Genomic DNA, 26,400 nt, shown 5'->3' on the forward strand with positions numbered 1-26,400 from the left:
AACCCTCAGTGTTCAAGGATTTTTGCACTGAGTGATGTTTTGTTTGTGCTCTGACATGAGGTCACTGCACTGTTTGACATTCAGTGCTGACGATGCAGCCGGCTTTGTCCCCTACTACTTGGCTGTCTCCCAGCTGCCCAATCTAGTAGGTTCTGTCTGCCCAAAGGCTCTGCCAAGGTTGCTTTGCTTAAGCTGGGGTCTTCTCACAGGGATCCCCAGGACTAGCTTCCCTACAAGCCCTCCACTGCCGCCATACCCCAATACTTCTGTGAGGCTGGAAAGTTCTTTTGTCTCCTCAAGGATCAAGCTGCATGCTAAGGACCGGAGAAGACTTCCTCTCACTGGCAGAAGAGCCCCGTGAGGTGTGCTGTAAGCCGCACAGGGTAGCAGCTAAATGGTAGGCCCTGGCCTCAAGTCCAAGCCCCGCCACCTCTTACTTGTTGAGGCCAGGCAAGTGATTTAACCTCTTAGAGTCTCAGTTTCCTCATCTGTAAAATGGGGATGATAACCAAAGGACCACCCCCAGAGGGCCCCGTGAGGGTGAAATGAGAGGAGGCGTGTGGAGCCTGAGGCATATGCTGAGCCCGCAGCAAACGTGCGCTACTCATGTTACTATGAGGCGGACCATAGAGTGCGGCCCGGAGATCACCCCTTTCACTGTGCTAACACTTCCTGTTACACTCGCTACAGGATTTCTGCTTTCTTGAAGTATTATCTTAAAAAGGCTTTGTCTTTTATCCCTTTAAGGGGGGGAAGGTCCCTCTAGGCTGGGTCTAGGAGGAATGTGAAAGCTTCTGGCTAAGTTACAGAAGCTGACACATTAAATAACAATGAAGAGCGAGAGCCATATTTAAATACACAAAAATGAAGTGTATGGAAAAGGAATGACACCTGCCCCATGCAGCTCCCCAGGGCAGATCCAGAAGAAAAATGATAAAAATGACATGGAGCAGACTGGATTACGACACCAAAAAGGCCTTTCCAGTGACTCTGACTATCTGAACGTGAAACCAAGGTGGCCCCCCGAGGTGGCTGGAGCCCGATCTATGGAATCTGAATGCTCTGGCCTCACTGCTGAGCCTCAGACTACCTTTCCAGTTTGACCGCGTCCTACATCCACCCAGACATTCTCCTACTTAGTCCATCTACGTCCTCCTCATACCTCAAGGCTCACCTGCCGCGGACGGTTACCCAACAAGCCCCGACTCTCTGCACCCCTCATCTGGCAGCATGATGTAGCAGTCAGGAGCACAGGCTCTGGGATCAATCTGTTTATGCTTAAATCCCAGCTTTGCCGCTCATGAGCTGTGTGACCTTGAGCTAGTCACTTAACTTCTCTGGGCCTCATCTCTCCATACCTACCTCCTAGGATTGTTGTGATTAAATGAGCAAAGCATTAAAAAGTGCTTAGTTAGCAAAGTGGGTGACATTTAGACATACAGACATTTAGAGACTGTAAAAATAACAGTGGCTGGTAAGGGAGGAGATGAATAAGGGAAGAATAGGGATTTTTAGGGTGGTGAATCTACTCTGAATACAGTAATGGGAGACACATGACATCATGCATTTGTCAAAACCCACAGAATGGTGCACACAAAGAGTAAGCCCTGATGTAAACCATACACTTTAGTTAGTAATAATATATCGATACTGATTCATCAGTTGTAACAAATGCGCCAGACTAATGAAAGATGTTACTAACAGGGCAAACTGGGTGGTGGTGGTGGTGGTGGTGGTGGGGTGGCCAGGGAGTGTATGGAAATTCTCCGTACCACCTTTTCAATAAATCTAAAAAAAAGGTAATCTAAGAATAATGTACATAAGATAATGACTGGCACGTGTTAGACCCTCAATTTCAAAGAGTTCTTCATCAGCACAGTGAGCCCTTACACATAGTAAGGGTTCAATAAATCACTGCTGTTATTTTTTTTATTACCATTTATTGTTATTTGGCACTTTCCCTACTGGTGATTTAACCTCTATTAAATGTTAACTTTCTTTGAGGCAGTTTAGCCTCTTTAACTAGAATGTAAGTTTTTATGAAAAAGAGATCATGGTTTCTACTTTTCTGTATCCCCAAGAGTATCATGCATGGTATCTGGTAAATACCAGGCCCTCAGGGAGCCTGGGTGGCTCAGTCAGTTAAGCGTCTGCCTTGGGCTCCGGTCATGATCCCAGGGTCCTGGGATTGAGCCCCCGCTCAGCAGGGGAGCCTGCTTCTCCCTCTCCCTTTGCCTCTGCTCTGTGCTCTCTCTCTTGCTCACTCTTTCTCTCAAATAAATAAATAAAATCTTAAAAAAAAAAAAAAACGAAGCCCTCAAAATATATTTAATTGAATGATCAAGTCATTTCCTTTGTCATCGAGACCATACACTTTTGTAGAGACTGGCTCTCGACGAGGCCCTGGGAGCGCAGATTCTCTCTCTGACTTGGTCACTGCTGTATTTTCCACCTGACGGGGTCCCACCATCCCCTCACATCAGTCTGACTCTGCCTTGGAGAAGAAACCGTTTTCCTAAATCGTTCTTGGGCCTCCGCAGTCTGTTGACTGCTCTGCTGTCCTTGAGGGTGGTGGGACACTGCAGATGGCCTCCTGCTACCTGGCAGAACGGGACGGGGGCTCTTTCTCTGCTTCCCTACTGTAGGTATGCATCATGGCATTCCCTGGATTTCTACCACTCGACCATGGGGAAAAGGACAAGAGGCCAAGTCACAGGTTTCAGGGCAGATACGATAACCATTTTCCTTTCTGAAGCAAAACCTGGGGAACATGTCACCTATGTAAATACACTTCACCCCACTGGATCCATTTAGACAGAGTACTTACAATTTGTTCTTGGTTTTGCGGTGAGCTGGTGGCACCGTTTAAGATCCACTGTAAGTTCTGTTCTCCCATGACTAGGCTGGACTGAAGGATGGCCGTGCTAGGCGTCGGGCTGATGGTGATAGTGGGATTATTAGTCAGGACAGAGTTGGCGCCCAGAGGCAGAGTCTGGACCATGGCCGGCAGGGGCTCAGTGGTGCCGCCGCCGAGGCCCCGGCAACGACAGAGAGTCCCGGCACGACGGGCTGTGGGGCCTGGGGGTGCGGAAGAAACTCTTGATGAGTAGCAGCAAACTGTGTGCTGTGGGGAACAGGCACTTCTGGAGGTTGTAAGAGAGCAGAGGGGTTGCCAAATGCAGCTTGCTGGGAACCAGTTCCTAGGGAAGGAGCAGGCGGAGGAGCAGACGGTGCTGAGGCTGGTGGTAGAGGCTGGGGTGGCTCGGAGATGCCAGGCTGCAGTACAAGTGGAAGAGATAGAGATGCTGAATTTCCTGCGGATGGCGGAACATCACTGACTGACTCTGCATCACCATTAAAACTTTCAATCAAGGCAGCTGGCAAGAAAAAGAAATAGAAATATATATACACATCCCAAGCCTCACATGAACCACACAAACACAGTCATCATGGCGATACCAAAGACAGCCGAAGTCCGCTAGAGCCAACAGTTTCATTCCTAGAAGGCTGGCTTTCTGCGTTCCACTGAACGACCACTCAGGTCAAAGCGCCAGGCTTCACGACCGACCTCACTTTCTAAATGTGAAGAGCTAGCTAGCATGGGCTTCACCAGAAAAAACGTATTCCAAGGCTTTTCTGGAAAAGACACCAGACATCCCTTTTTGGCATAACCAGAGAACACACTTTCTGACTACTGTGAAGCTTCAGGGACAGATTTTCATTGGAACACAGAAGGATCTATGCATCTGATGCTGTTCGTGGATCCTGCCCACTCAAGAGTGCAGTATCACATCAGAAGAAGAAAGAGCTCACAGCTCCTCTCGTTTTTGAAAGCCAACAAGAACTTTTGGAAAAGGAGACCCTCTCCTTTTGAAGGGCTACGGACAGTAGGCCCTCAAGCAGACTTGCTGAGGGAAGGAGAGGAAAAGATGGAATTGAACAAAAGGCTCATACTTCCCGGACCCCTCACCAAACGCATGCATCGTTCAAAGGAACTGAAATCTACTTCACCGCGCCTGCATCGGTATGTCAACGAGGGGATCGCCCTTGCCCGGTGCTGAGCCGTGAGAAGGAAGAGAGTCTGGGACACAAACCTGTCTGTTGAGGATCTTCCTGAATTGCCGTGTCATCGGAATTCTGGAACATGGATTCGAAGATGATTGCTGGTGAAATTGTGCTGAGGTCCTGGCCCTGTAATTGACGGACAGAGACAAAGACGTGACTTGTCATCCTGAGCCAATTCTTCACTGGGAGAGAACACACAGCAGCAGAACAAGAATGATCTTTTTTGATATGCTTCCTGTTTCTACCTTCTCCCATTCTAAGGTGACATCTATTTCCCTAAACCTCAGACACTAGAGATTGGGGTCCTCAGATACTCTAAGACAGGAGCCCACAAACCATGACTTGTAGGCTGCATGCCTGTTTTGGGAAATAAAGTTTTACTGGAACAGATGCATGCTCGTTCATTTATTGTCCATGCTGCTTTCATGCTCTGACGGCAGAGTTGAGTTTTGTCAGAGACTCTACAGTCGGCAGAGTCAAAAATATTTACTATCCGGCCCTTTCCAAAAAAACAGCTTCCTGACCCCTGCCCTCAAAGAAGACCAAATCCTTCCTAAAAATGGGATTGTATAATATTTATTACGTGCAACCTGCTTTTCTCATGTAATAATGATACACTGTGAGTATCCTTCAAGGTCATTACAGAACATCTGTGATAGTCTAACATGTATGCATGGTAACAAGTCAAACACTACAAAGAAACTTTTCATGAGAGGCAGTAGTTATCGCCTTATACTCACTATTGTTTGTCACTGCAAGTTTCTTTGTAATTAAGAATTAAGAAAACATCAGAGGCACTTTAAAGAAGGTAAAAGGTGGGGGGAAAAGCCAAAAAAACATATAATACCGTGAGGGTCTGACTCCGGATAGGCACCAAATAAAATGGCCACCTCCAGGCTTCTCTTTGGTGAGGGGGAAGGGACAGCAATTCTTTTACCTCCAGTCTGCCTCTACCGCAAATGTGGTAGGGCAGGAGTGACAGAAGCCAGTGCCTCCAGGACAGCAGGCAGGTAAACAGAAGTAATGAAGCAAGGGCGGCGGGGACAGGAGGCTGGGGCAAACCAGAAAGCTCCCCCCCCCCCAGTATCCTAAAGGGCTTCGGAGGAACGCTGCCCTGTGATGTGCAGACTGGGGATTTCCAGAGCTCAAGAATGGTCTACAATTTGGATTTTTATGGGAAATCTACTGATTTGTAATTAAAAGCAAGTAACTGAAAACAAAGCACTGTACAGACCAAACAAAACCCATCTTCAGGCCATATTTTGTGTCCGTGCCAACTTGTGTTTAAAGGTCATTCTGCAACAACTCTGCTTCTGGGAGGGGGAAGGATCACTCTGGGCCTGTGCAAGAATGGTGAGTGGAACTGTCCAGCAGCCTAGAGGTCCTCGAGATGAAACTGCCCATTTGAGCTAAGAGGGGCCAATTATTCTACCATGATTCCATGGACTGGAAGCTGAATGAATGTGACTGCCAGCATGACACATGCTGAAGGCACAATCTACACGAGGCCTGCTGCTTCCACAGTGCAGAGGGAGGTAAGGGTCACAGGCCAGGACAGCAGCCTTCGAACTTTTCATCATGATGCAAAGTAAGAAATGCATTTTATATATACGCAGCACATACGTCCCTCACATTACACAACTATCCATATGCATAACTGTAACAAAAGTCTATGAAACAAGGGTTAAGCCTTACTACACGCAATGCCTTTTGATACTCTCTATTGTGCTGATGCTCTTACTCTTAAAATGATGACCATAATCCCCTACTTTATAACCCAATGGAGAGGCGCAACTCAGTTCGAAAGCAGTGGGCTAACAACTTCCACTAAGCTGTCAGCTCTACAATTTCCTCCTGGTGGTTATTTCTATTTTACCTGTTCACGAAATATCAGCAGTCACACTGTTAAAAAGGAATAAGCCTGTGTGACTCCAAAAGATCACCTACCAGAATGCTCACAGCGGCACCATCCTGACGGCTCCGAGCTAGAAACTACCCAAATGCCCAAGGGAAGTAGAAAGAACAAACTGTGGTACATTCGCTTAGTGTAATACTGCTCACCAAGGAGAACCAACGATCTACAACTATGCAACAATATGGGTCATTTCTTAAACATGATGTTGTAAGAAAGAAGCCAGCACAAACTAGTACAACTGCCATTATTCCAACTGTACAAAGCACAAAAACAGGCAAAATCCATCTTGGGTTGTTAGAAGCTGGGATAGGAGTTATCCTTAGGGAGAGGTAATAGCTGTTAGGAATGGAGGGTGGGAGGATTCTGGGATGCTGGGAATGTTCTATATCTTGATTTGGGCGCTGGGTACACGGATGTGATAAATTGTGATCATTCAGTAAGCTGTACATTTGTGATAGGTGTACTTTTCTGTATGTATATTATACTTCAATAAAAACTATTTTAAATTAAAAAAAAAAAAAGTGCCGAAGGGACCGTGACAGCCACTGCCAGGCTTCAGGGCACAAACCTGGGGACAGAGTGAGTTTGAGCCACTCCCCAAAGTAGGGGAGACCAGAACAGACTGAGCCTCTGGGGCCTAGAGCAGAGAGACAAAGAACCCTGGGAGCTCTCTGGGACCAAGACGGATCCTGCAGCTCAAGAGCCAAGAGGCCCAGAGGACTATTCCCTAGCCACTTCAACCCTCCTTTAACAAAAGATCCTAGCAAACCGAAACTCACTTCCGGGACACACACAGACAGAAATAGACAGACAGACAGACAGACAGACACACACACACACACACACACACACACACACACGGCTGCTCAGAAACCTAGAAAAGGATGACCTCATCAAAATGTATCATTTGGCATTAACAATTCATCATTTTTTTAAAAAGCAGAACAAAGCAAAATTAATTCTATTACTTCAAGGAATTGCGGACTTAGAATGAAAGACTAAAAATGAGACTATTTCCAATTCTGGAATAAATGATGGGTGGTGAGGGCACACCATGTAATTTGACCCCAAGGGACAGAGCCTCTCTCTTGCTGATGTCAGTTGTGGTAGAAAAGGCTTTCTTTCTTTCTTTTTTTTTTTTTAAACAAGTACTTCATGTCCCTCCGTACCAGGATTCCTTACCTGATGACCCCAGGGCTCCAGAAAGCTCTTTAGTCCTAGGTCATGGCCCTGGCCAGGGAACGGACTCCTAAACAAACCACTTAATACAACGCTGAGATTAAAGAGAGATTACACCCAGAAATCTCAGGTTCCATAACTCAGAGGGCATCGGGGCCATCCAGTATAGAAATTTCATTGTAGACTACTAGCTCTGAACAGCAAATAGGCATAAAAAAATCATACGAAGTGCCTATTTAATGTCTTTCTTTGTTCTTCAGTTGGTTCATTTCTATTGCTCTGTCTTCAATTTGACTGCTTCTCTCTTCTGTCATTTCCAATCTGCTGTTCAGCCCATTCAGTACATGTTTTATTTCAGATACATTTTCAGTTCCAGAATTTCCATTTGGTACACTTTTTGTAGTTTCTATTTCTCTGCTGAGACTTCCTATTTATTCAGTTATTACAAGCATATTCCTTTATATCCTTGAGCATAAAGGAGCTACTTAGAAATCCTTGTTTACTGGGGCACTGGTCTGGCTCAGTCAGTGGAGCCTGTGGCTCTTGATCTCGGGGTCGTGAGTTTAAGCCCCACATTGGGTGTAGAGATTGCTTAAATAAATAAAACTTAAAAAAAAAAAACCTTGTCTATGAATTCTAACATCTGCCTCATCTTGGGACTGGTCTCCAAGATGACCTTTGCTCTTGAGTAGGGATAATGTTTTCCTCTTTCTTCTTATGTTTACTAGTTTTGGATTACCCTGGACATTGGAAGTGATAGGTTGTAGAGACTCTGGATTCGGTTACACTTCCTGGAAGAGTGTCTGTTTGTCGGCTTGACTACTGTGTTGATTTGGCTGTGCCCAACCGCAAACGCGGTCCTCCCTGCGGGGGATAGCAGCCACCTCTTTGGCCAGCTCTTCAGCCTTGGCTGGGCTGCTTAGGGTCTGTCTCACACATGCACAGTTTAGGGGCCAACTAGAGATGTGAACGGTTTATACGCTGAGCTTGGGGCTCCCGCTTTGTGGCTCTTTACTTTCCAGGCTATGCCCCTTCACTTTCCAGGTGCCGCTGTGGTAGCTCTGAACTCTGTCCTCTGGTTATTCAAGCTGGGGAGCCTGAATGTTTACTGAGTTTTAGCCGTGTCATCGGGAGGTCCCCTGAGGCTTGCCCTGAGGCTGATAAGCCGTAAAACTTGAAAACCTGTCCAGCTCCTTTGCCATTGTCCACGTGGCTCCTTCTTCCAAGCTTTTCCTCTGCTCTTTGGTGCCTTCACGCAGTTGCTCTTGATCGTCTGCCGGCATAAGGAGCTGTTTTCTATGGGAGGATTGGGCTGGTAAGAGCAACTCTGCCATTACAAGAACCCAAGCCTTGGGGTGCTTAGATAAAAATGCAGTGTCAGATGCCGTTCCCAGAGGATACTGATGGAGCAGGCTTGGGGTGAGGCCCAAGAAGCCACGTGGTCAGCAACGCTGCACTGATCACACTCAGAACCAGCACGCGGTTCAGGGCATTCCTGAGTCTTTCCATCTCTGTTCAAATACTTCCTGTCATGTTGCTTCCTTCTTATTTATGCGTATACTCATAGAACACTCTAACTTAAGCTATGTTTATTTACCACAGAAAACCAACAAACAAGGCACCCCTAACAACCAGTGTTGGTGACGTAGCAAAGCACAGATCCTCACGGAGGAGCGTAAGCTCAGGCTTCATGCAGTGGCCTGCAAGACACATCACGGAGCCACGGGAATGGCGGGAAATTCCACACAGAGTGAACTGAAGCCATCAGATCAAGAGACAGCGGGGTTGTCCTTTAGAAGAGGGCTTAGAGAGAAGGTTCCCTTCAGGACCCCAATACAGTGAGTTCAAAGAAAGACAGAGCTGGACTCCAGTCAGATCAGCAGGGCTTGAGAAAGTCTGCAAACTGGAATTGTGGTGAATTCTGCCCCCTGCCCCCTTATAGTGGACGAATTTTAAGCTCCTCAAGGACAGACCACACCTACTTTTTTACCACTACAAGCTCAGCACCAGCACACTGCCTGATGGACTACGCACTCAATAAATATTTGCCAAATGAATAAAAGAAAGAAATTTTCTGGAGCCAGAGGTTATCAAGTGAGCAACACTGGTGAAAAGGTATTAGACATCAGAGAGAACAACCACTCCCATGGGGGCTCCATTGGGAAAGAAAACCAAAACAGCCCTAAATGGTCAGTAATTGGACACAACCAAATCTGGAAGACTGCAAGGCTGGCCTCCCTCGATTTTCCCACCCAAGGGGAGTGCTCAATTCTTGCACTTATTTTTCTCACACACATATTGCAGGTACACTTACTGTAGAATTTTCTCGCAGTTCAGAATCTGTGGACAGAAGACTCAAGTCACTCAGACAAAGTGAGTGATTTGTATCCTGTGAAAGAGAAAAAATTCTAATTGAGTAACAAAAAAAATCAGGATTAAAAATCAGGATCACAGTAGCACAGCATGTCATAAAACACTTGATCACAATGTCCCTACAGTTCCAAATGTCAAGATTTGTTACTCGGAGCGGTAAAAATCATCCAAAGCAAGGGCTATGTGAATTATTTTAATTTTTAAAATCCTGATATTCTTAGAAAACTGTCTTATATTTCTTCAAGATGATTAATAAAAGAGTTTAAGAATTATGTCATGACTCAGGCTCCAGAGTAACAAAACTGTAATAATATGAAATCAATAATAGTTGTATAATTGGTCTTATCATGTACAAAGCAACTGCACATGACCTCATCTGCTATTCATATGAACCTGAAGTATTATTTTATATTCCCATTTCAAGTATGAGAAAATTAATGCTAACACTGTTCTGCGAATTAGCTCTATGATTTCGTACGAAATCATAGAGCTAATTCGCAGAACACAAACCCAGTGCTTCTGATGGGAACTCCATCTTCCACTGTTTCACTGTGTCCCCAGCATCTCAGGTTTTCTCACTCAGCAGTACTGAGGATTTACTTTTCAAATACGACTGCCTACGCTAACTCTGAACTCCGGATTCCTAGAATGCCAGCTGCATTCACACGCTTTAAGTGGTAACCTGCTTACCTCATGGATCAGATGTTTCCATTCATACATGCATTCAACAAATATTCACGGAGCGTCTACTATGTATTAGGCACTGTTCCAGGCCCAGGGATACAATAATGAAGAAAACAAGGTCCTCGCCACCATAGAGCTTACACTGGGGGGGTGGGCAGTGGTGACAAAATCCCTGAAGAATACAAGATGATGCTAAGTGCTAGGGAGGATAAGAATAGGGAATGCTGGGCCAGGAGATGCCCTTTTATTAGATCAGGAGAGGCCTCTTAGATAAGCTGGCATTTGAGCAGATCCTGAAGGAAACAGAGCATGGGTCATGCACAAATCTGGGAAAAGTAAGTGTTCCAAGCAGAAGGATCAGCAAGTACAAAGGCCCAGAGGCAGGAATGGGCTTCCCTTGTCTGAGGCACCACGAAGAGGGCAGTACAGCTAAAGTGAGAGGAAAAGAAGTAAATGAGACCAGAGAAGTGACCAGACCAGGATCTATACGGCCCTATGGGCCACTGGAAGATTCTGACTTCTGCTCTAAGTGAAGCAAGAAGGTACTGCAGAGTTATGAACGGAGGACAGACGACACTTGCCTTATGGTTTAGAAAGACGGCTCTGGGTGAAATATGTAAACTGGTCTACATCAGGGCAGGGTGGGAGTAGGGAGAAGGGGAAGGTGTGAGGAAGATCGCCTAGTGGTTACTGCAGTAATCCAGACCAAAGGTGACAGCAGCCTTACAAAGTTATCAGAACTTGATCAGACTCTATGTGTATTCTCATGGTAGAGCTGACAGACTTTGCTGGCAGATGTGGGATATGAGGGGGAGAAAAGAGGTTTCAAGAACAACTCCAAGACTTTTGGCCTGTGCCACTAAAAACACAGAGGTACCATTTACTAAGGCGGGGACCTGGAGGTAGAGGAGGTTTGGACAAATCAAATTTGAGGACACCGAGGTTTTCTGGGTTGAAGAGGGAGGCTGAATATATTGATCTTCCTCTGACAGTGCAGCTACTTCCTGATAACCCCAGCCTGAGTCGAAAACGCACTGAACACCTAACCTTCCAAACACCACAGCTTAGCCTAGCCTACCTGAATGTACTCAGAACGCTTACATTAGCCTGTAGTTGGGCAAAGTAATTTAACACAAAGCTGATTTTATAACAAAGTGCTGACTAGCTCCTGTAACTGATGGAATACTGTACTGAGAGGGGAAAAAACAGACCAGTTGAATGGGTCTGGAATAGTTGGAAGTGTTATCAGTTGTTTAGCCTTGTGATCGCAGGGCTGACGGGGCTGTGGCTTGCTCCCACTGCCCAGCATCACAAGACAGGATCATACAGCCTAGCCTACTGTTAGACCGGGAAAAGATCCAAACCAAAATTCAAAGTATGGTTTGTACTGAATACATATCACTTTCACAGCCATAAAATCAAACCATCCTAAGTGGGGACTGTCTGTGCAAGTCTAGGAGTTCAGCAAGAGATCCAGGCTGGAGATCTTCGTTTAGGACTCAGAGGCAATCTAGATGGCACTGAAAGCCTGTGATGAGAGGAGCTTCCGTCCAGTGGGGAATGAGCTGCGACCCAGAGAAGACAAGACCTGAGCACCATGCACTGGGGCATCCCAGTGCTTAGGGGCTGTCACCAATTAAAGTGTCCTTGGATTGTCACATGAATGAGAAGATTGATCACGACTTAATACAGGTAGCTTAGCAGACAAAGACTCTCAGATCTTAATACTTGTATCTGGTTTTCCAGAAGAAGAAACTGAGGCACAAAGAAGCCATTTGCCTGTGGGCACCCATCTGATCAGTGGCAGGGCTTGGATCTGAATCCAGGCAGCTGAGCTCCATAGGGCACAGCCTTCACAGCTCATCTTAGTTTACCTCTCACAACACAGGGGTCGGGAGCCAGGCTCTGGAATCAAACTGCCTGTCTAAATTAGAGTGATCACAAGCTCTGGGTACTCAGGCAAGTTATTTAATTTCTCCTTGTCTCAAAAGTTTCATTATCAGTAATGGGGGGCTAATGACAGTACTGACCTCACAGAGCTCTTGTGAGTGAGATAATCCATATAAAAGCACTTAGCATGAATTTGGCACAAGGTACACACTCAGCAAATGTTAGTTATTATTACTAATAAGATACAGAGGCAGAATCTGTTTGAAGGGATCCTTTGCTGTTTAAAACTTGGAAACCACAGAATTAAAGTATGCTGTCTCTCCCCAAATCAAAATCATATTACCTACATTAAGGAAAAACCTCATTTTTCAAAAGGAGGTCAGTGCGCTTCAGTTCCTTTATCTATGAAAAAGTAAGATAATAGTAATACTCACTTTCTAGGTTTAAGAGACATACATAAGTGCCCAATACGTTAGAAGTAAAAACGGTAGGAGTGCCTGGGTGGCTCTGTCAGTTAAACACCTGACTCTTGATTTCAGCTCAGGTAGTGATCTCAGGGTTATGAGACTGAGCCCCGTGTCGGGCTCCACCCTTAGTGGAGTTCGCTTCTCTCCCTTTCCCTCTTCCCCTCCCCGTGCTCCCTCTCTCTCCCTCAAATACATAAATAAATCTTAAAAAAAAAAAAAAAAGAAGAAGAAGAACAAGAAGTAAAAACAGCAAATTTCTCCCAGGACCTCTCCAGAATGGAGCTGCACAGGAGAGGGAAATATGGTAGAGGGGCTTGGCAAAGAACCAACCAACTGTCCAAAACTCTGCAGAAGAATGTTCTGTGGTTCAGCACGCCCCATCAGTGGCTCTCAAACCTTCTGGCCTACAGACAATTCAAAAGGGCAAGGAACCTTCCAGATTCTGTCTGGTTCTCCAATGATAGATTAAACATATGTATGAAGCAAAGCATTAATTTGTGTTTCAAACTCAAGTACAGATGTACCATTTCGTAGACGCAACACAAATGAGAAAATAAGACCCTTTTAGAGCATCTGGCTGACCCATCTGAGACCTCTGGTTACAAAGCACTTCTTGCACCATATCTGACAGGAAGGAGGCAGAGCCAAATCAAGAGCTGAAGCACAGGGCGCCTGGTGAAATTTCTGGCTTGCACCATGCCGTCACAAAGACACATATTTTGACCTGATTTCTTCCCTCTCACTGACGGTTACGCAGAGAAGACGTTCTGACCTTTTATTTTGACACACAAACAACTGTTGCTGTTCTATGTTGCCCAGATCAAGACAAGAGACAAAACACCACGCACCTCTGATCCATTGTGATTTGGAAGTGCATTGTATGAGTGTCCTTTGTTGTCGTGACCTTTCATGTGACTTTTGAGACTGTATTGAGTGCTAAATGTTTTCTCACAGCCATTACTGGGGCAGAAAAAGGGTCTTTCACCTGCAAGAATAACAAACAGTGTTAATATGTCCTTAGTCATTGCAATGGATTCAGACATCTACTTTTCCTTAACAGACGGAAGTAAATATTCCTATGAGGGTTCGGGGAATAGTCGTTATAAGTTGGACAAATTACATGTTAACCATCTCAGTCCTAAAACGGAATGTAGAGCAAACATAGCCTGCCCCTGGCAAGTTTAAAGAGAAGATTAGTTTCCCCCCCCCACCCCAGGTTCTTTTGAGAATCTCTGCACTGGTTTCATTTCTTAAGGTTGGATTCCTGAGTTCAACCTTTAGATCCTTTTGCCTCTGAAAGAAACTCAAACATTATAGGTGAAGGCTAAGCTGATTAGGCTTGCTCCCTCCACGAAGCGCCACAGGTCCCAAGAGAAACACAGATATTTACTGGCTTGATGAAGATTAAAATAAAAACTACGAATCAGCCTAAACTCACCAGTATGTGTACGGACGTGAGTTTTAAGGTGGTGGCTTGCTGCAAATGCTTTCCCACAGCCATCATGATCACACCTACGGATGTTGTTTAAGCAAAAAGAAACAGCAGTCATTAGGGAAACAGGTCTTTATCTTCAACATCTCTTATAAATACAAGCTCAAACTAAAACACAAGTTCAGAACACTGAGATCTGATTGAGGAAATTGGTTTTAGAGATGGGAAATGAAGACAGGTCACTGGAAAAAGTGACAGATCTGGGAACAGAGGGAACTGATGGTCCAGGATAAATATTTCTTGTCCTACAAGTAAGTCACATGTTGAGAGCTCTGACAATAAAAGCCTTTTGATGAATTACTTAACAGAATTCTATTGACTGAGAGCTGATACGGAAAATCTACTGCCAGTGGAATACTAGGAATGTCAACAGTGGGCACAGAGGCAGGAGCCTAAAATGTAACACCAAAACAAAATCAGTCCCAACTATGTTGACCGTACAATATATAATGTATAATGGCTGTATTGACTTATTTATAATCTTCAGTGTCAAGATCCACGTCTTTCTCTTTTACTTTCTTGATAACCAGAGCTGGAAGTGATCTCTCCCTCCTGAGAACTCCTGAGGCATTTATCTATGTGCCTCTTTTATGGCATCTGTCATTTCTAATCTTACTTTATCTCTACGTGTATACATTTGTTATCTGTTCTCCTAGATTATAAACTCTTTGAGGGCAGGGTCCAAGCAGTCCTTTACGTCGCTGTGGTTCTTGCATACATTCAATAACTCTATGAATGAATGCATCTTCTTGCAAGCCAAAGTACTTCATTTCTTTTTTTTTTTTCAAGATTTCATTTATTTATTTGACAGAGAGACAGCCAGCAAGAGAGGGAACACAAGCAGGAGGAGTGGGAGAGGAAGAAGCAGGCTCCCAGGGGAGGAGCCTGATGTGGGGCTCGATCCCAGGACCCTGGGATCACGCCCTGAGATGAAGGCAGACGCTTAACGACTGAGCCACCCAGGCGCCCCAGAAAGTACTTCATTTCTTTAAATAGAAAGCTTCTCTGGAGCATTTTACTTCGTAATTATATATAATCATGTGTCTAAAGTCCCATCTAATATTCAACAAAAATTAGCAGTTTTAATCATCAAAAAAAATGCATGTGATTGAATAGAAATTAAGAGTCCCCTCGACAGCCCTATGAGGGGAAAGGTAACCCAAGCTTCGCAGAACCTGGAGAGTAACCAACTAGAATCTAAACACTCTGGCTTTTTGGGGTGCCTGGCTGGCTCAGTTGGTAGAGCATACCACTCTTCATCTTGGGGTTGTGAGTTCAAGCCTCATGCTGGGTGTACAGCTTACTTATTTACTTACTAACTAACTGCTCTTGCCGTTAGATGTGCTATGACTCAGGAATGAAACTTTAATTTTAAAACACCATTCCATTCAGTTGATGTTTAAGAGTGACTGCCCCTGAGGACAGGGGCACCGTCTAAGAATCATGATAAGGAGACGAGTGACTCGAGAGGGGAAAGGTAGCATATTTGATGCCATATACATAACAGAGGTCTCTCCTGCCACAATTCAGAGACAATGTTTATGGGCAATTTTCAGTAATACATTTATATTACATCCAGGGGGAATCCTTACAAACTGATTATCTTACTAAAAAAATGTCATATAATCATCCCAAAGTTGTCCTTGAACCCCTACTAGATGCCCAGAACCACACTCTATGCTATGAGCAGAGAGAAAGGTAGATGGTACAAGTCCTTCCTTCGAGGTTACACATTTACACGTGGATGTATTAAGTATACATACATGCACATGTATATATAGATTGAAATGCAGACAAAAATGGATGCTCCTACACGTGTGTGTAATAGACACACAAGGCAACAACTAAACAAGCAACAAGATAAAATACTTGCATTCTTACCCCTCAGCTCCCCTTTCATCTCCTCCTCCCCCCACCTCGATTTTTCGGTAGCCCTCCCTTCCACTGTGCTCAAAGTCGTTTGGGCACCTTGGTCTCATGTACTGTCTGGTTACCTGTGGTGCTTTCTCACCAGACTACGTACCCAAGAGAAGAGCGTGTGTCTTAGTATTTCTCTAGCACCGATAAAAGTGCCTCCCACCTTAAGTGAGTTTCAACAGATGCTCACTGAAAAAGGGAAAGCCTGAGGCAGAAAGGCCATCATCAGAGTCCAGAGTAAGGACGCTCTTAGAACCCATCACCACTCCTCCTGTGTGCAAGAGCTGGTTGTAGCTGCCAAAGAACTAGCGGAGGGAATTTTCTTTCCGCTCTGAAAAATGTCAGGGCACATGAAGACGCCCAGCTGCAACCTGGTCGGCAACAAACAGGAAACAATAAGACTTACCGAAATGGCTTTTCTCCTGTATGGGTTCGAATGTGCTTCCTCAGATCGCTGAGTGTGGTGAAGTACTTGCTGCAGCCTTCGGATTCACAGTTAAACGTTTTCCCTGTGTGAAGCCTCTGATGTGCTTTCAGCCTGCGAGATATTCCAGAGAAAAAGTCCCTCTGTCATTTGCATAATGTACGACAGAGCCTCCGCTCCCGTGTCGGCTTCACGTGCTTCAGGATCCAGTGCATAAGAATTCTATATCCACAATGTATTAGTATCCCCAGTGTTTTGCTTGAAGAGAAATTCAGAGAAGTATGTAGCCTAGTGGCAGGAGTGTGACTGTGCAGCCAGACTGCCTGGGACTCAAATCCTGGGCCCACTTCCTACTGGATGGGGGGGCATCGAGCTAGTTACACAACCTCTCTGTGCTTCCACTTACCCATCAGCTCTGTGAGGATTAGCACTCAGAACAGTGCTTAGCACACGGAGAGCGCTTCCGAAGTGTCAGCTAGTGCCACCTTTCTTATTTTACACCCAAAGCTGAAGACTAATAGAAGTCTCCTGATTCAAATGGTGTAAAAGAGAACTGGCTAACAAGTGGTAGGAAAAAAGTTATCTTCAAGGTGAAGAAGGAAAGAAAATGACAGCAGCCTCCGCACAAGACTCTGAGCCAAGGGGAGGCAACAGTGCGAGTATTAAAATCCCCAGGCCAGTATGTCACTCCGGGAGAAACAGATCTGAATGTGACTGTACTATCCTTTTCATTTTTATATTATTTATTTTTTATTTTTTTAAAAAAGATTTTATTTACTTATTTGACAGAGAGAGAGACAGCCAGAGAGAGAGGGAACACAGCAGGGGAGTGGGAGAGGAAGAAGCAGGCTCCCAGCGGAGGAGCCTGATGTGGGGCTCGATTCCAGAACGCCAGGATCACCCGGAGCCGAAGGCAGACGCTTAACGACTGCGCCACCCAGGCACGCCTGTCCTATCTATTCTTTTTAACCAAGCCCACATATGTCAATCTTTAAGTAACAAGTTCCTCCAGTGCATTTTAAACAGTCGAGAGCACAGCTGTGCTCTTTATTTTTTTATTTTATTTTTTTAAGCAGGCTCCATGCCCAGAGCGGAGCCCAGCACGGGGCTTGACCTCACGACCCTGAGATCAAGACCTGAGCTGAGACCAAGAGTCGGAAGCTTAACCGACTGAGCCACCCAGGCGCCCCCCGCCCCGCCCAAGCTGTGCCCTTTAAAGCGCTGGACGTGCCCATCTACACAGGGCAAGGAGAGGGCTCTGCAATCACAAGGTCAGGGTCAGGGTGGAGGAGAGGCCAACCTGTACAGCGTGTTGAACGCCTTCTCACAGCCCTGCACGTCGCACTCAAATGGCTTCTCCTTCGTGTGCACTCGCACATGGATCCTGAGGCTGTAGGAGGTGAGGAAGGCCTTGCCACAGCCCTCCTGATTGCAGACAAAGGTGTACTCTCCTCGGTGAGTCTTCTGGTGGGTGCGCAGGTTGCCTGCTGTGCTGTAGGTACGGGGACAGCCCTCAAAGGTGCACTGGTACCGCTTTACCTGGCAGACAAACACACCTCATCAACAGGAAAAAAGAGCTGCCGAGGGCCTAACTCCCCCCAGAGCCTGGCTCCCAGGAAATGTGGACGACACACACAGGTTCGTATCACAAACACAGAAAACAAGCTCTAACAACAAAGCGGGGAAATCTTCCCCTTGATCACGTCACGCCGGAACAACAAATAATAAGTCACGGGGATGAGATAAGCTTGTTGGCAGATGAATATCCTAAATGAATATAATAAGGGGATTTTCAGACTCTAGTACACATCTAGCATCTAAAGATGGGCCCATACTGTTACAGCTACCTATACTGAAATAACATTTTGGTTTGGTTTTGTTTTTTTAAGATTCATTTATTTATTTTAAAAAGAGAGAGAGACTGAGACTGTGTGTGGGGGGGAGAGGAGGGACAGAGAGAGTCTTAAGCAGACTCCCCACTAAGCGCGGAGCCTGACACGGGCCTCGATCTTATGACCCTGAGATCACGAGCTGAGCCGACAGCAAGAGTTGGATGCTTAACTGCACCACCCAGGCGTCCCCTGGCTTTGTTTTAAGGCTTGATTAAACACCCTGCCTCATGGCACCCCACCTTGATTGGAACTGACCAATGGAACTGAGCCTAAAACATCCTGACATTGATACACTCAGTCATCAACCAGTATCTCCCTAGCATAGTTTCCACTGTGAAGTTTCAAGTCTACGAAATGAAAATACCGTATCATGAATTTCTCGGAGTAGTTGCTGGTATGACATTTCTCAAAATGCCAGCCTCTCGGTTTCACTTTCACCGCCAAACTTCTTAAGAGGGTGGCATACATGTGTGCCTCCATCTCCCTTGATGCCCACATATTCCTTAACAACTTGGCAAGCTGGTTTCACTGCAGGAAATGATTCTCTTGCACTTCCAGTGGCCAAACCCTTCCAGAATCCTCCTCCATGTGCCTTTACTTATTCGCAAAACTCTCGCATTGGTGATGCCCTCCCCTCCTGAAAACTTGTCCTTCACAATACAGCAATTCCACAGGGCTCTGTTTATCTTCTTCCCGGAGCCACGCCTTTCCCTTCACCTTGATATGTAGGTTTATTGTGGAACTTATCTCTCCCCTCCCAGGCCCTCCCATGCCTGCCCCAGTGCAGGGGAAGCAGCCTTAGACGTGGCGGGAGGAGAGTGCATTTCTGGCACTTATGTTCAAGACCTTCTCTGCAAGTCATTTTGCTTCTCTGAGCCTCAGTTCTTTATTTCTCAAATGATATTAATGCCTGCCCTGCCTCTCCCATGGCGCTGTGGAGTGGAACGAAATGAGATCAGACACTTGTGAAAATACGTGGTAAATGATCTGATGCTGTACACACCAGGGTGCAAGTATTGTTTACTCTTCAGCTTTCGTGAACATCTTCATCTTTTGACCCGACCTCACTCCAAAGCCTCAGTCCACATCTCCAACTACACTGTTAGTATTCATTCCAGTTACTGAACTATCAGTCCCAGGCAGCAAGCTAGATACCGTATCAGATAAACAAGTGAACAAGACAAAAATCTCTGCTTTTAAGGAGTGCCAGTTTTAAGGAGGTGGACGTGCACAAATTATTATAAACTGTGCTGAGCCCGACAACAGATATGTGCCCAAGGTGCCTGGGGAATAGAAAAAAGGGAAACCTAACCCTTCTTGGAAAAACTGGATGTGGTAAAGGCTCAGAAGCTGAGGTTCTCTCTCTGAAGTGTTTTCTCATTTGTCTGTTTGTTTTAGGGATAAACTGAAAACATGTTCCTCAGACAAGGCAGGAAGAGAAGGGCATTCCAGAAAGAGGTGACACAGTAGTTGAAGCATCTGACTTCAGCTCGGGTCATGATCTCAGGGTTGTGAGATCGATCCCCACATCCGGCTCCCTGCTCAGCGGGGTGTCTGCTTCTCCCTCCCCCTCTCCATCTGCAACCTCCCCTCAAAAAAAAAAAAAAAAAAAAAAAAAAAGGAGGTGACACCTTGGGAACTACATGGAAAGAGGACTAAGTGTGCTGGTACAGTGAACCACAAACATACCTGCAGTATGTTAAGAGGCTGGAAGGAGAAGGATCTAGAAAAATAAGGCGAGCCCTCCTTAGTCAAGCTACAGAGTAGAGGAATAGGACAATGGGGACTCACTAATGGGTTTCAACCAAGAGAGCAACATATCAGATCTGCAGTTTAGGAGAGATCCTTCTGGTAGCCTAGTGGAAGGTGGACTGGAAGGGTAAGAGAACAGAAGAAGGCAGGGAGACTGAGAGAAGAGGGACAACAGTCCAGGAGGGAGGGGAATGAGAAGAACCTGAACGGGGAAGTGAGAGATGACAATATGAGAGATGAATTCCAGAGAAATTAAAGGGGGAGGAATGACTGGCTGTTGTGGCAACTGGGTGCTGAGAAGGGGTCAGGGAGAGGCAAAGTCGAGGTTGAGAGTATGCCTGAATGACTAAACAGATGGTCACACCACCAAGTTGGGGCTCAATGGAGGGTGGAGAAGAGATGATGAGTTGGCTTTGAGGTGCTGCCAGGACTTCCAGGCAGAAACTTCTAGTAGATAGACATACAGGCTGCAAACTGACAGGGAAGCCTACAGCAGGAGTCGTTGGTACACATAGCTGACTTTACCTATATATCAAAGCAGGCTCAGGTTCAAGCCCAGCTCTGCCACTTACTGTGTAACCTTGGGAAAATTACTTAAGCACACTAAGCCTCACTTTCCTTATTTATAACATGGAGGAAACAAAACCTATCTTTTTAGGTTTGTTGTAAGGATCAGGAATAATGTGTGTAAAGTACTTAAATACAGTGACAGACCAATCATAGGTATACAATAAAATAATAGCTCTTGTAAGAGGACAAAGGCTAGACCTCGGAAAGTCACCAATGTGTAAGGTCCTGGTAAAAGAGAAGCCGCTGATGGGTGAGCGGGGGTGGGGGAAACAGGAAGAGACACCAAGGAGAACGATGGCACAGAAGCCAAAAGAAAAAGGACCTCAAGGAAAAAGAATGCTCAAAACATGAAATGTCCGAGAAAACAAGGAAGACAGGATGGAGGAAACTCCTGGATCCAGCAGCTGGGAATCACTAATGGCTTAGCAAGGCCAGTTTTAATGGACTGCTGGGGCCCAAAGTCTGGAAGAAGGTGAATAAACCAAAGGTGAAGTGGAGGCAGAGATGAGAGACGGACAGCTGCAGCAAGCATGGGCTTCCGAGTTGATGTGGAGTTCTTTTTTTTTTTTGAGTAGGGGGTCCTGAGCATATTTAGAAGGAAAAAGGTCCCAGAAAAAAAAAAGGAGCTGAGGATCCGAGAGGAATATAAATAAGAGAAGGGTATTTGAAAGGCTGGTGGAGGGGAAAGGCTCAGGTGGGAAGAGGGACAGGACTGAGGTGAGGACAGATGTGTTCAAGGGTGTACGAGGTGGGAATGCAAGCTGGTACAGCCACTTTGGAAAACAGTGTGGAGGTCCCTTCAAAAGTTAAAAATAGAGCTACCCTACGATCCCCCACGCACGTATTACATGGAGCACTGGGTGTTATACGCAAACAATGAATCATGGAACACTATATCAAAAACTAAGGATATACTGTACGGTGACTAACATAACCTAATAAAAAATTATTATTAAGAAAAAAAAAGGGGGTACAAGGTTTCTCTAAAGAGCCAAATGGTACATATTCTTTGTGGGCCATGCAGACTCTGTTAAACCACTCGACCCTGCTGCTATTATGTGAAAGTAGCCATAGACAATATATAAATTGACAAGCCAGGCTGTGCTCCAGAAAAACTTTATTTATGGACAGTGGGATTTGAATTTCATATCATTTTCATATATCACGAAATACTATTCTTCTTCTGATTTAAAACAAATCACTTAAAAATGTAAAAACCATTCTACAAACACAGGCATATGGATGGATTCGGCCTGTGGGCCATAGTTTGCCAAACCCTAAAACCTGTGGGTGTGGGGAAGGGAGGAGCCCTAACTCCTCCCGTCTCCTCTCCCACTCCTTGTCTCATCTGTGCCACCCCCAACACAATCTTGCACAAGTGCTCTCTCACTTTCCATTTCGCAGCCTTCCCACTGCCACACAGGAGGGGCTCCGTCAACATTTGCTGAACAGAATGACTGACCCACCAGCCCGGCGTTCTCATGTCTCAGTGCCTAGGTCTGAAGCCAGTCGTTGCCAGATTTGTTCTACAGTGGTGTTCTCCACATGCCACCTCTACGCTCAGATGCTAAGGTCCTTTTGCCTGATATTCAAGGTCTCCCCGTAGGTCCTCTTTCACCTTCTCCCACGTGACTCCATCACCACCCCAACAGAAGGCTCTGTCTGAGCCTACAGGCAACAGGACCCCCTTCCCTAATTGCCACACGGAATCCCCACTCGCTTGCCTCTGCTCTCTCCCTTCTCTCTGCTGGAAATGCCTGCTTCCTTCTCTGCTTTTCTGAGTCTCTCTCTTCCTTCTATTCAGGCCTCGCTACCTCCAAGGCGCTCCAGGATCAACCACACATCAAGTGACAGTGCCCTTCTCTGAATTCCCACCATATTAAACTATACGACTCATTTGGCACTTAGCCTGTGTTGTTAATTATCCTCTCGTGCCTATATCCTGATTTCCCGTCACGACTAAAAACCTCCTTGGTTCTACCAGGCAGAGATTTCAAAATAGTCACTGACCAGGAAGGAGAAGCGGGACTGTGGCTGCCGCAGTAAAAGAGCAGCGTGTCTCAATCAAAGCACGTCAACAATGGCGACTGATAAGAGCAGACTCTCATTCCCAAGATGCGACAGCAGTTGATCACTTTATAAGGAACAGTGCAATCAATCATTAACCTGTCTCCTTGCCCTGCCAACCCCTATTCCCGCCCAGGATGCTCACGTGGCCAACTCGAGTTTCCATTCAAAGCTCCTTCCTCAAGGAACTGTTTTACATCACTACCTCTTTAGCTGGTGGGCACGGCAGTAGCTGGAAAACATGAGGCACTAAATAAATACTTGCTGAGTTAAATGCATGAATGGCTACTCTCCCGGTGGACAGTAGCCTCCATGAGAGCAAGGCCCATGTCCATCTCGGTCACAGCCTCAGGGACTAGCCTTGTGGAGGAGTGGCACCACATTCATATTTGTTGAATGAATGAAGGAATGATACCACAAACAAACAAAAACAAACCAGCAGGACTTAATGCTGAGGAAAGTAGTGACAAAGGGTGACAAATGACAAAGGAAGGATAGTCAACTAGGTCAAATGGAGCAGAGATGACTATTGAGGCATTTCTTGGGTTCACATGACTCGCCAGATCCTCGCGAGATTAGCTTCATTGGAGGGGCAGGACCAGAAGGCAGAATGTAACAGGCTGAGAATTCGGGGGGAAGCAAGGAACTAAAGACCATGAATATATCTACTCTTCCAAGGAACGTGGCTGAAAAGAGGGAGAGGAGAAAAAGTTGGGAGAGGACATAGACTGGAGAAGAATCGTTTTTAAATAGCACCAAATTTCACAAGAAGGAAAACTAAACCTCCTCAAACTGGATCCGAACAGGAAGTTGCAAAAAACACGTAAGTTTTCATGGTTACAGAGAAGAGGTATTGCAACACATGGTACATTTAAATACAAGTAAAGTTTATCATGCTTTCAAAAAATTATGTCTCAGGGTTTATACTGTCCAAGGTGCTCAGCATACAGAAAAAACAGTCCCTGCTCTCAAGGGGCTCAATGTCAAGAGGAGAATCAAGCAAACAGACAAGACCAATATGGTAGGAGAAGTGCTGATAATGGATGCGAGAAGAGAAGTACAGGGAAAACCCACCTAACTTAGACTTGGGGACCACTGAGCAAGGCTTCTCAAAGGAGGTTATGCTCAAGCTGAATCGAAAGAACTTGAGAAAGAGGTGACATATAATTCACCTCTCAAAATTACTAGCATTATGTATAATATGAATAGAATGTCACTGACGATTCCACTGGATAACAAAGAATGTGTTTCTCTGGAAGAGCGGAAGAATTGCCTCACTTTAACTTTCCTGTGTGGTCTCTAACACTTGTTGATCACTACGGAAAGGAGCACCGAGGGGGTGCAGGGAGGCTCACTGAGGATGGGGCCTGATGTTATAATGGGCAAGAAGCATGAGCTTTCAGAGAACTGATATTGGTTTACAAGGTATTGAGTAGTTCTGGAATAGAGAAATATTTAACAAAGATGACTGTCTGGGTAAGTCAGCAGAATCAGAGAAGAAAAGGCAAATGAGACAAGCAAAAATGAGAAAATTAAACACTGCGCTCCAGGAGACAAAAAGCTTAAACTTTTTCAGAAAAGAAAAAAGGCTGGATTTCTGCAGGAGGAGAAAGAGAGCCCAAGAGAGCTAGATTTGACCCTCCTTACCAGCCCCATACTCGAGGAGGAAGGGGGGTCTGTGGTCCTGCACACCTAGTGCATGAACTTTCTCACAAATCAGTAACTGGCCTGGCCTCGCTCGATGGCTGTGGGAGCTGCCCACTCTTCCCCCCAACACCGGAGACTTCCCACCCCTCTCCCCGATACCAACTCTGTTCCCCGGCTGGCAGGGATCTCATTTCTTCTACTCTACAATGTGCAGCCACAGAGCTCAAAGTGGACATTTAAGAGCTCTGACTGACCCCATTTCTTCATCAGGCCTCCCACTGCCCACCGCCAGAGCCGGGGTCACACAGCACTTCACACACCTCAGCCTTTTACACTCGTAGAACTAACGCCATCCTGCTGCCCCTTTCCACGGCTAACAGGCCTCGGTGGCTGAGTCTCCCCTCTGTCTTTACAAAGGTGGTGTGTAATGTCAGAACAGCACAGGCTTTGGCATCCAGAACATCCTCAGTTCAAACCTCATTTCTAACACTTGCTAGTTGTCTGTTTCTAAGCCTGTTTTCTTCATCTGTAAAATGAGGGCTAACAGTACCTATTTTATAAATTGTTATGAAGATCGAATACAAAGCTATGCTGAAGCCCCTAACATGGTGACTGGCACACAGCAGGCACTCAGCGGATGCTAGCCGTCTTACCCTCTCACCACTGCCAGCATATCCGGAGTCCTCATTCTGTAGCTCTAAGGGCCCTGGGCTTATGAATTAAATAAGTCATGGGGATGTAGCGCACAGCATGATGACTACAGTTAATGGTATCATATTGTGTATTTGAAAACTGCTAGGAGAGTAGGTCTTAAAGTTCTCATCATAAGAAAAAGACCTGCCACTCTGTGTGGTGACAAGACTTATTGTAGGGATCATTTCACAAGGCACACAAATACTGATTCACTGCGTTGTACCTCTGAAACTAATATACTGTTACAGGTCGATTATCTCTCAATAAAAAAGGTGGTGGTGTTTTCTTAAATGAGCCCTCAGCTTTTGCCTGGTGCTCCAACTGCCCACCAATGGAAGTAACTTTCAGTGGCCGGGTGCTAAGGAAGTCAAAGGGAACAGATTACCTGTGGCAAGGGCTGGTGTTCATAGAACCCCAGAGAACTACAAACATGTTGTCCTGATTATAAATGGTGGTTCGCATTCCACAGCCATATTAATACAGCAGCTCAGCTCATTGGGGGTTACTGGGACTTCTGCAGGCTGTCCTGGAACCCAACCACAATTTATAATCTTGTTTTAAGGAGAAAATGCTTCCCAAAGTTCCTAACAAAGGCCATTTTAACCTCTTCTTAAACAGGAGATTACCTCCAAACCTCCTTCAAGAACCGCGTGGGCCTACAAGGGACAGAGAGTAGACGAGCACTCGCTGAACAAGCACAGTGAGCCAGACACTGTGCTCAATGTTTTATGCACATACTGTTGTGTATTTGTGTAGGAACAAACCTCATTTAATCTTCACGAAATGCAACGGATATTTTTATTTCAATTTTACAGAAGAGGAAACAGAGCAGCTTGTCCAAGGCCACACAGAATAAGCACGAGCAAAGATGGAACCTAAGTCTAAATTATCCCTCTGCACATCACAGAAGAAACAATTTCAAGAACAGGCTTGATTTAAGTAAGAGAAAAACATTAAAATTTGGGCTCTTTCTCCAATGTCCTACACTACCAAAATGTTAGCAATACCCAATAGGTACAGCTTATATAAAATGTACATTTGAGACCTGTTAACTCCTGCAGCACCATGCTATAAAGCCAATATACACACAAAAGCACCTTGTCCCTCTTCCAGGCCAGGGGACCTTAGTTTTGGAGGTGCTGACGGCTATGGAGAGGTACTAACATGCAGGCAGCCATGCGGGAAAGAGCATAAATGGCTTCTCCCCGTGGCAAATGGAGAATGCTTCCTGCGCTGGGTTCCTACAGACCCCAGCACATAAAGCCTCTAGCAGTCTCCCTGCTGGAATCCCAGCCCTTCAGGGCAGGGACTATTTCTTTGTCCTTCCTGAGAGCTGACAAAAGTAGGTACTCCCTAAGTAAAAGCTTAAAGCT

At 45.6% G+C, this 26,400-nt stretch overlaps 1 protein-coding gene across 1 annotated transcript in view; it reads right to left on the reverse strand.

The window, feature by feature from the left end:
* Nucleotides 1-26,400, reverse strand: part of MTF1 (metal regulatory transcription factor 1) — a 41,064-nt gene that overhangs the window by 7,230 nt on the left and 7,434 nt on the right. Inside the window, 8 exon segments of the mRNA XM_040619289.1 lie at nt 2,828-3,024; nt 3,027-3,377; nt 4,095-4,191; nt 9,474-9,548; nt 13,422-13,558; nt 14,012-14,085; nt 16,389-16,520; nt 17,707-17,945. Coding sequence (XP_040475223.1) covers nt 2,828-3,024; nt 3,027-3,377; nt 4,095-4,191; nt 9,474-9,548; nt 13,422-13,558; nt 14,012-14,085; nt 16,389-16,520; nt 17,707-17,945 — 1,302 coding nt within the window.

Source organism: Ursus maritimus, unplaced genomic scaffold (genome assembly GCF_017311325.1).
Source record: "Ursus maritimus isolate PB19 unplaced genomic scaffold, ASM1731132v1 scaffold_32, whole genome shotgun sequence".
Lineage (NCBI taxonomy): Eukaryota > Metazoa > Chordata > Mammalia > Carnivora > Ursidae > Ursus > Ursus maritimus.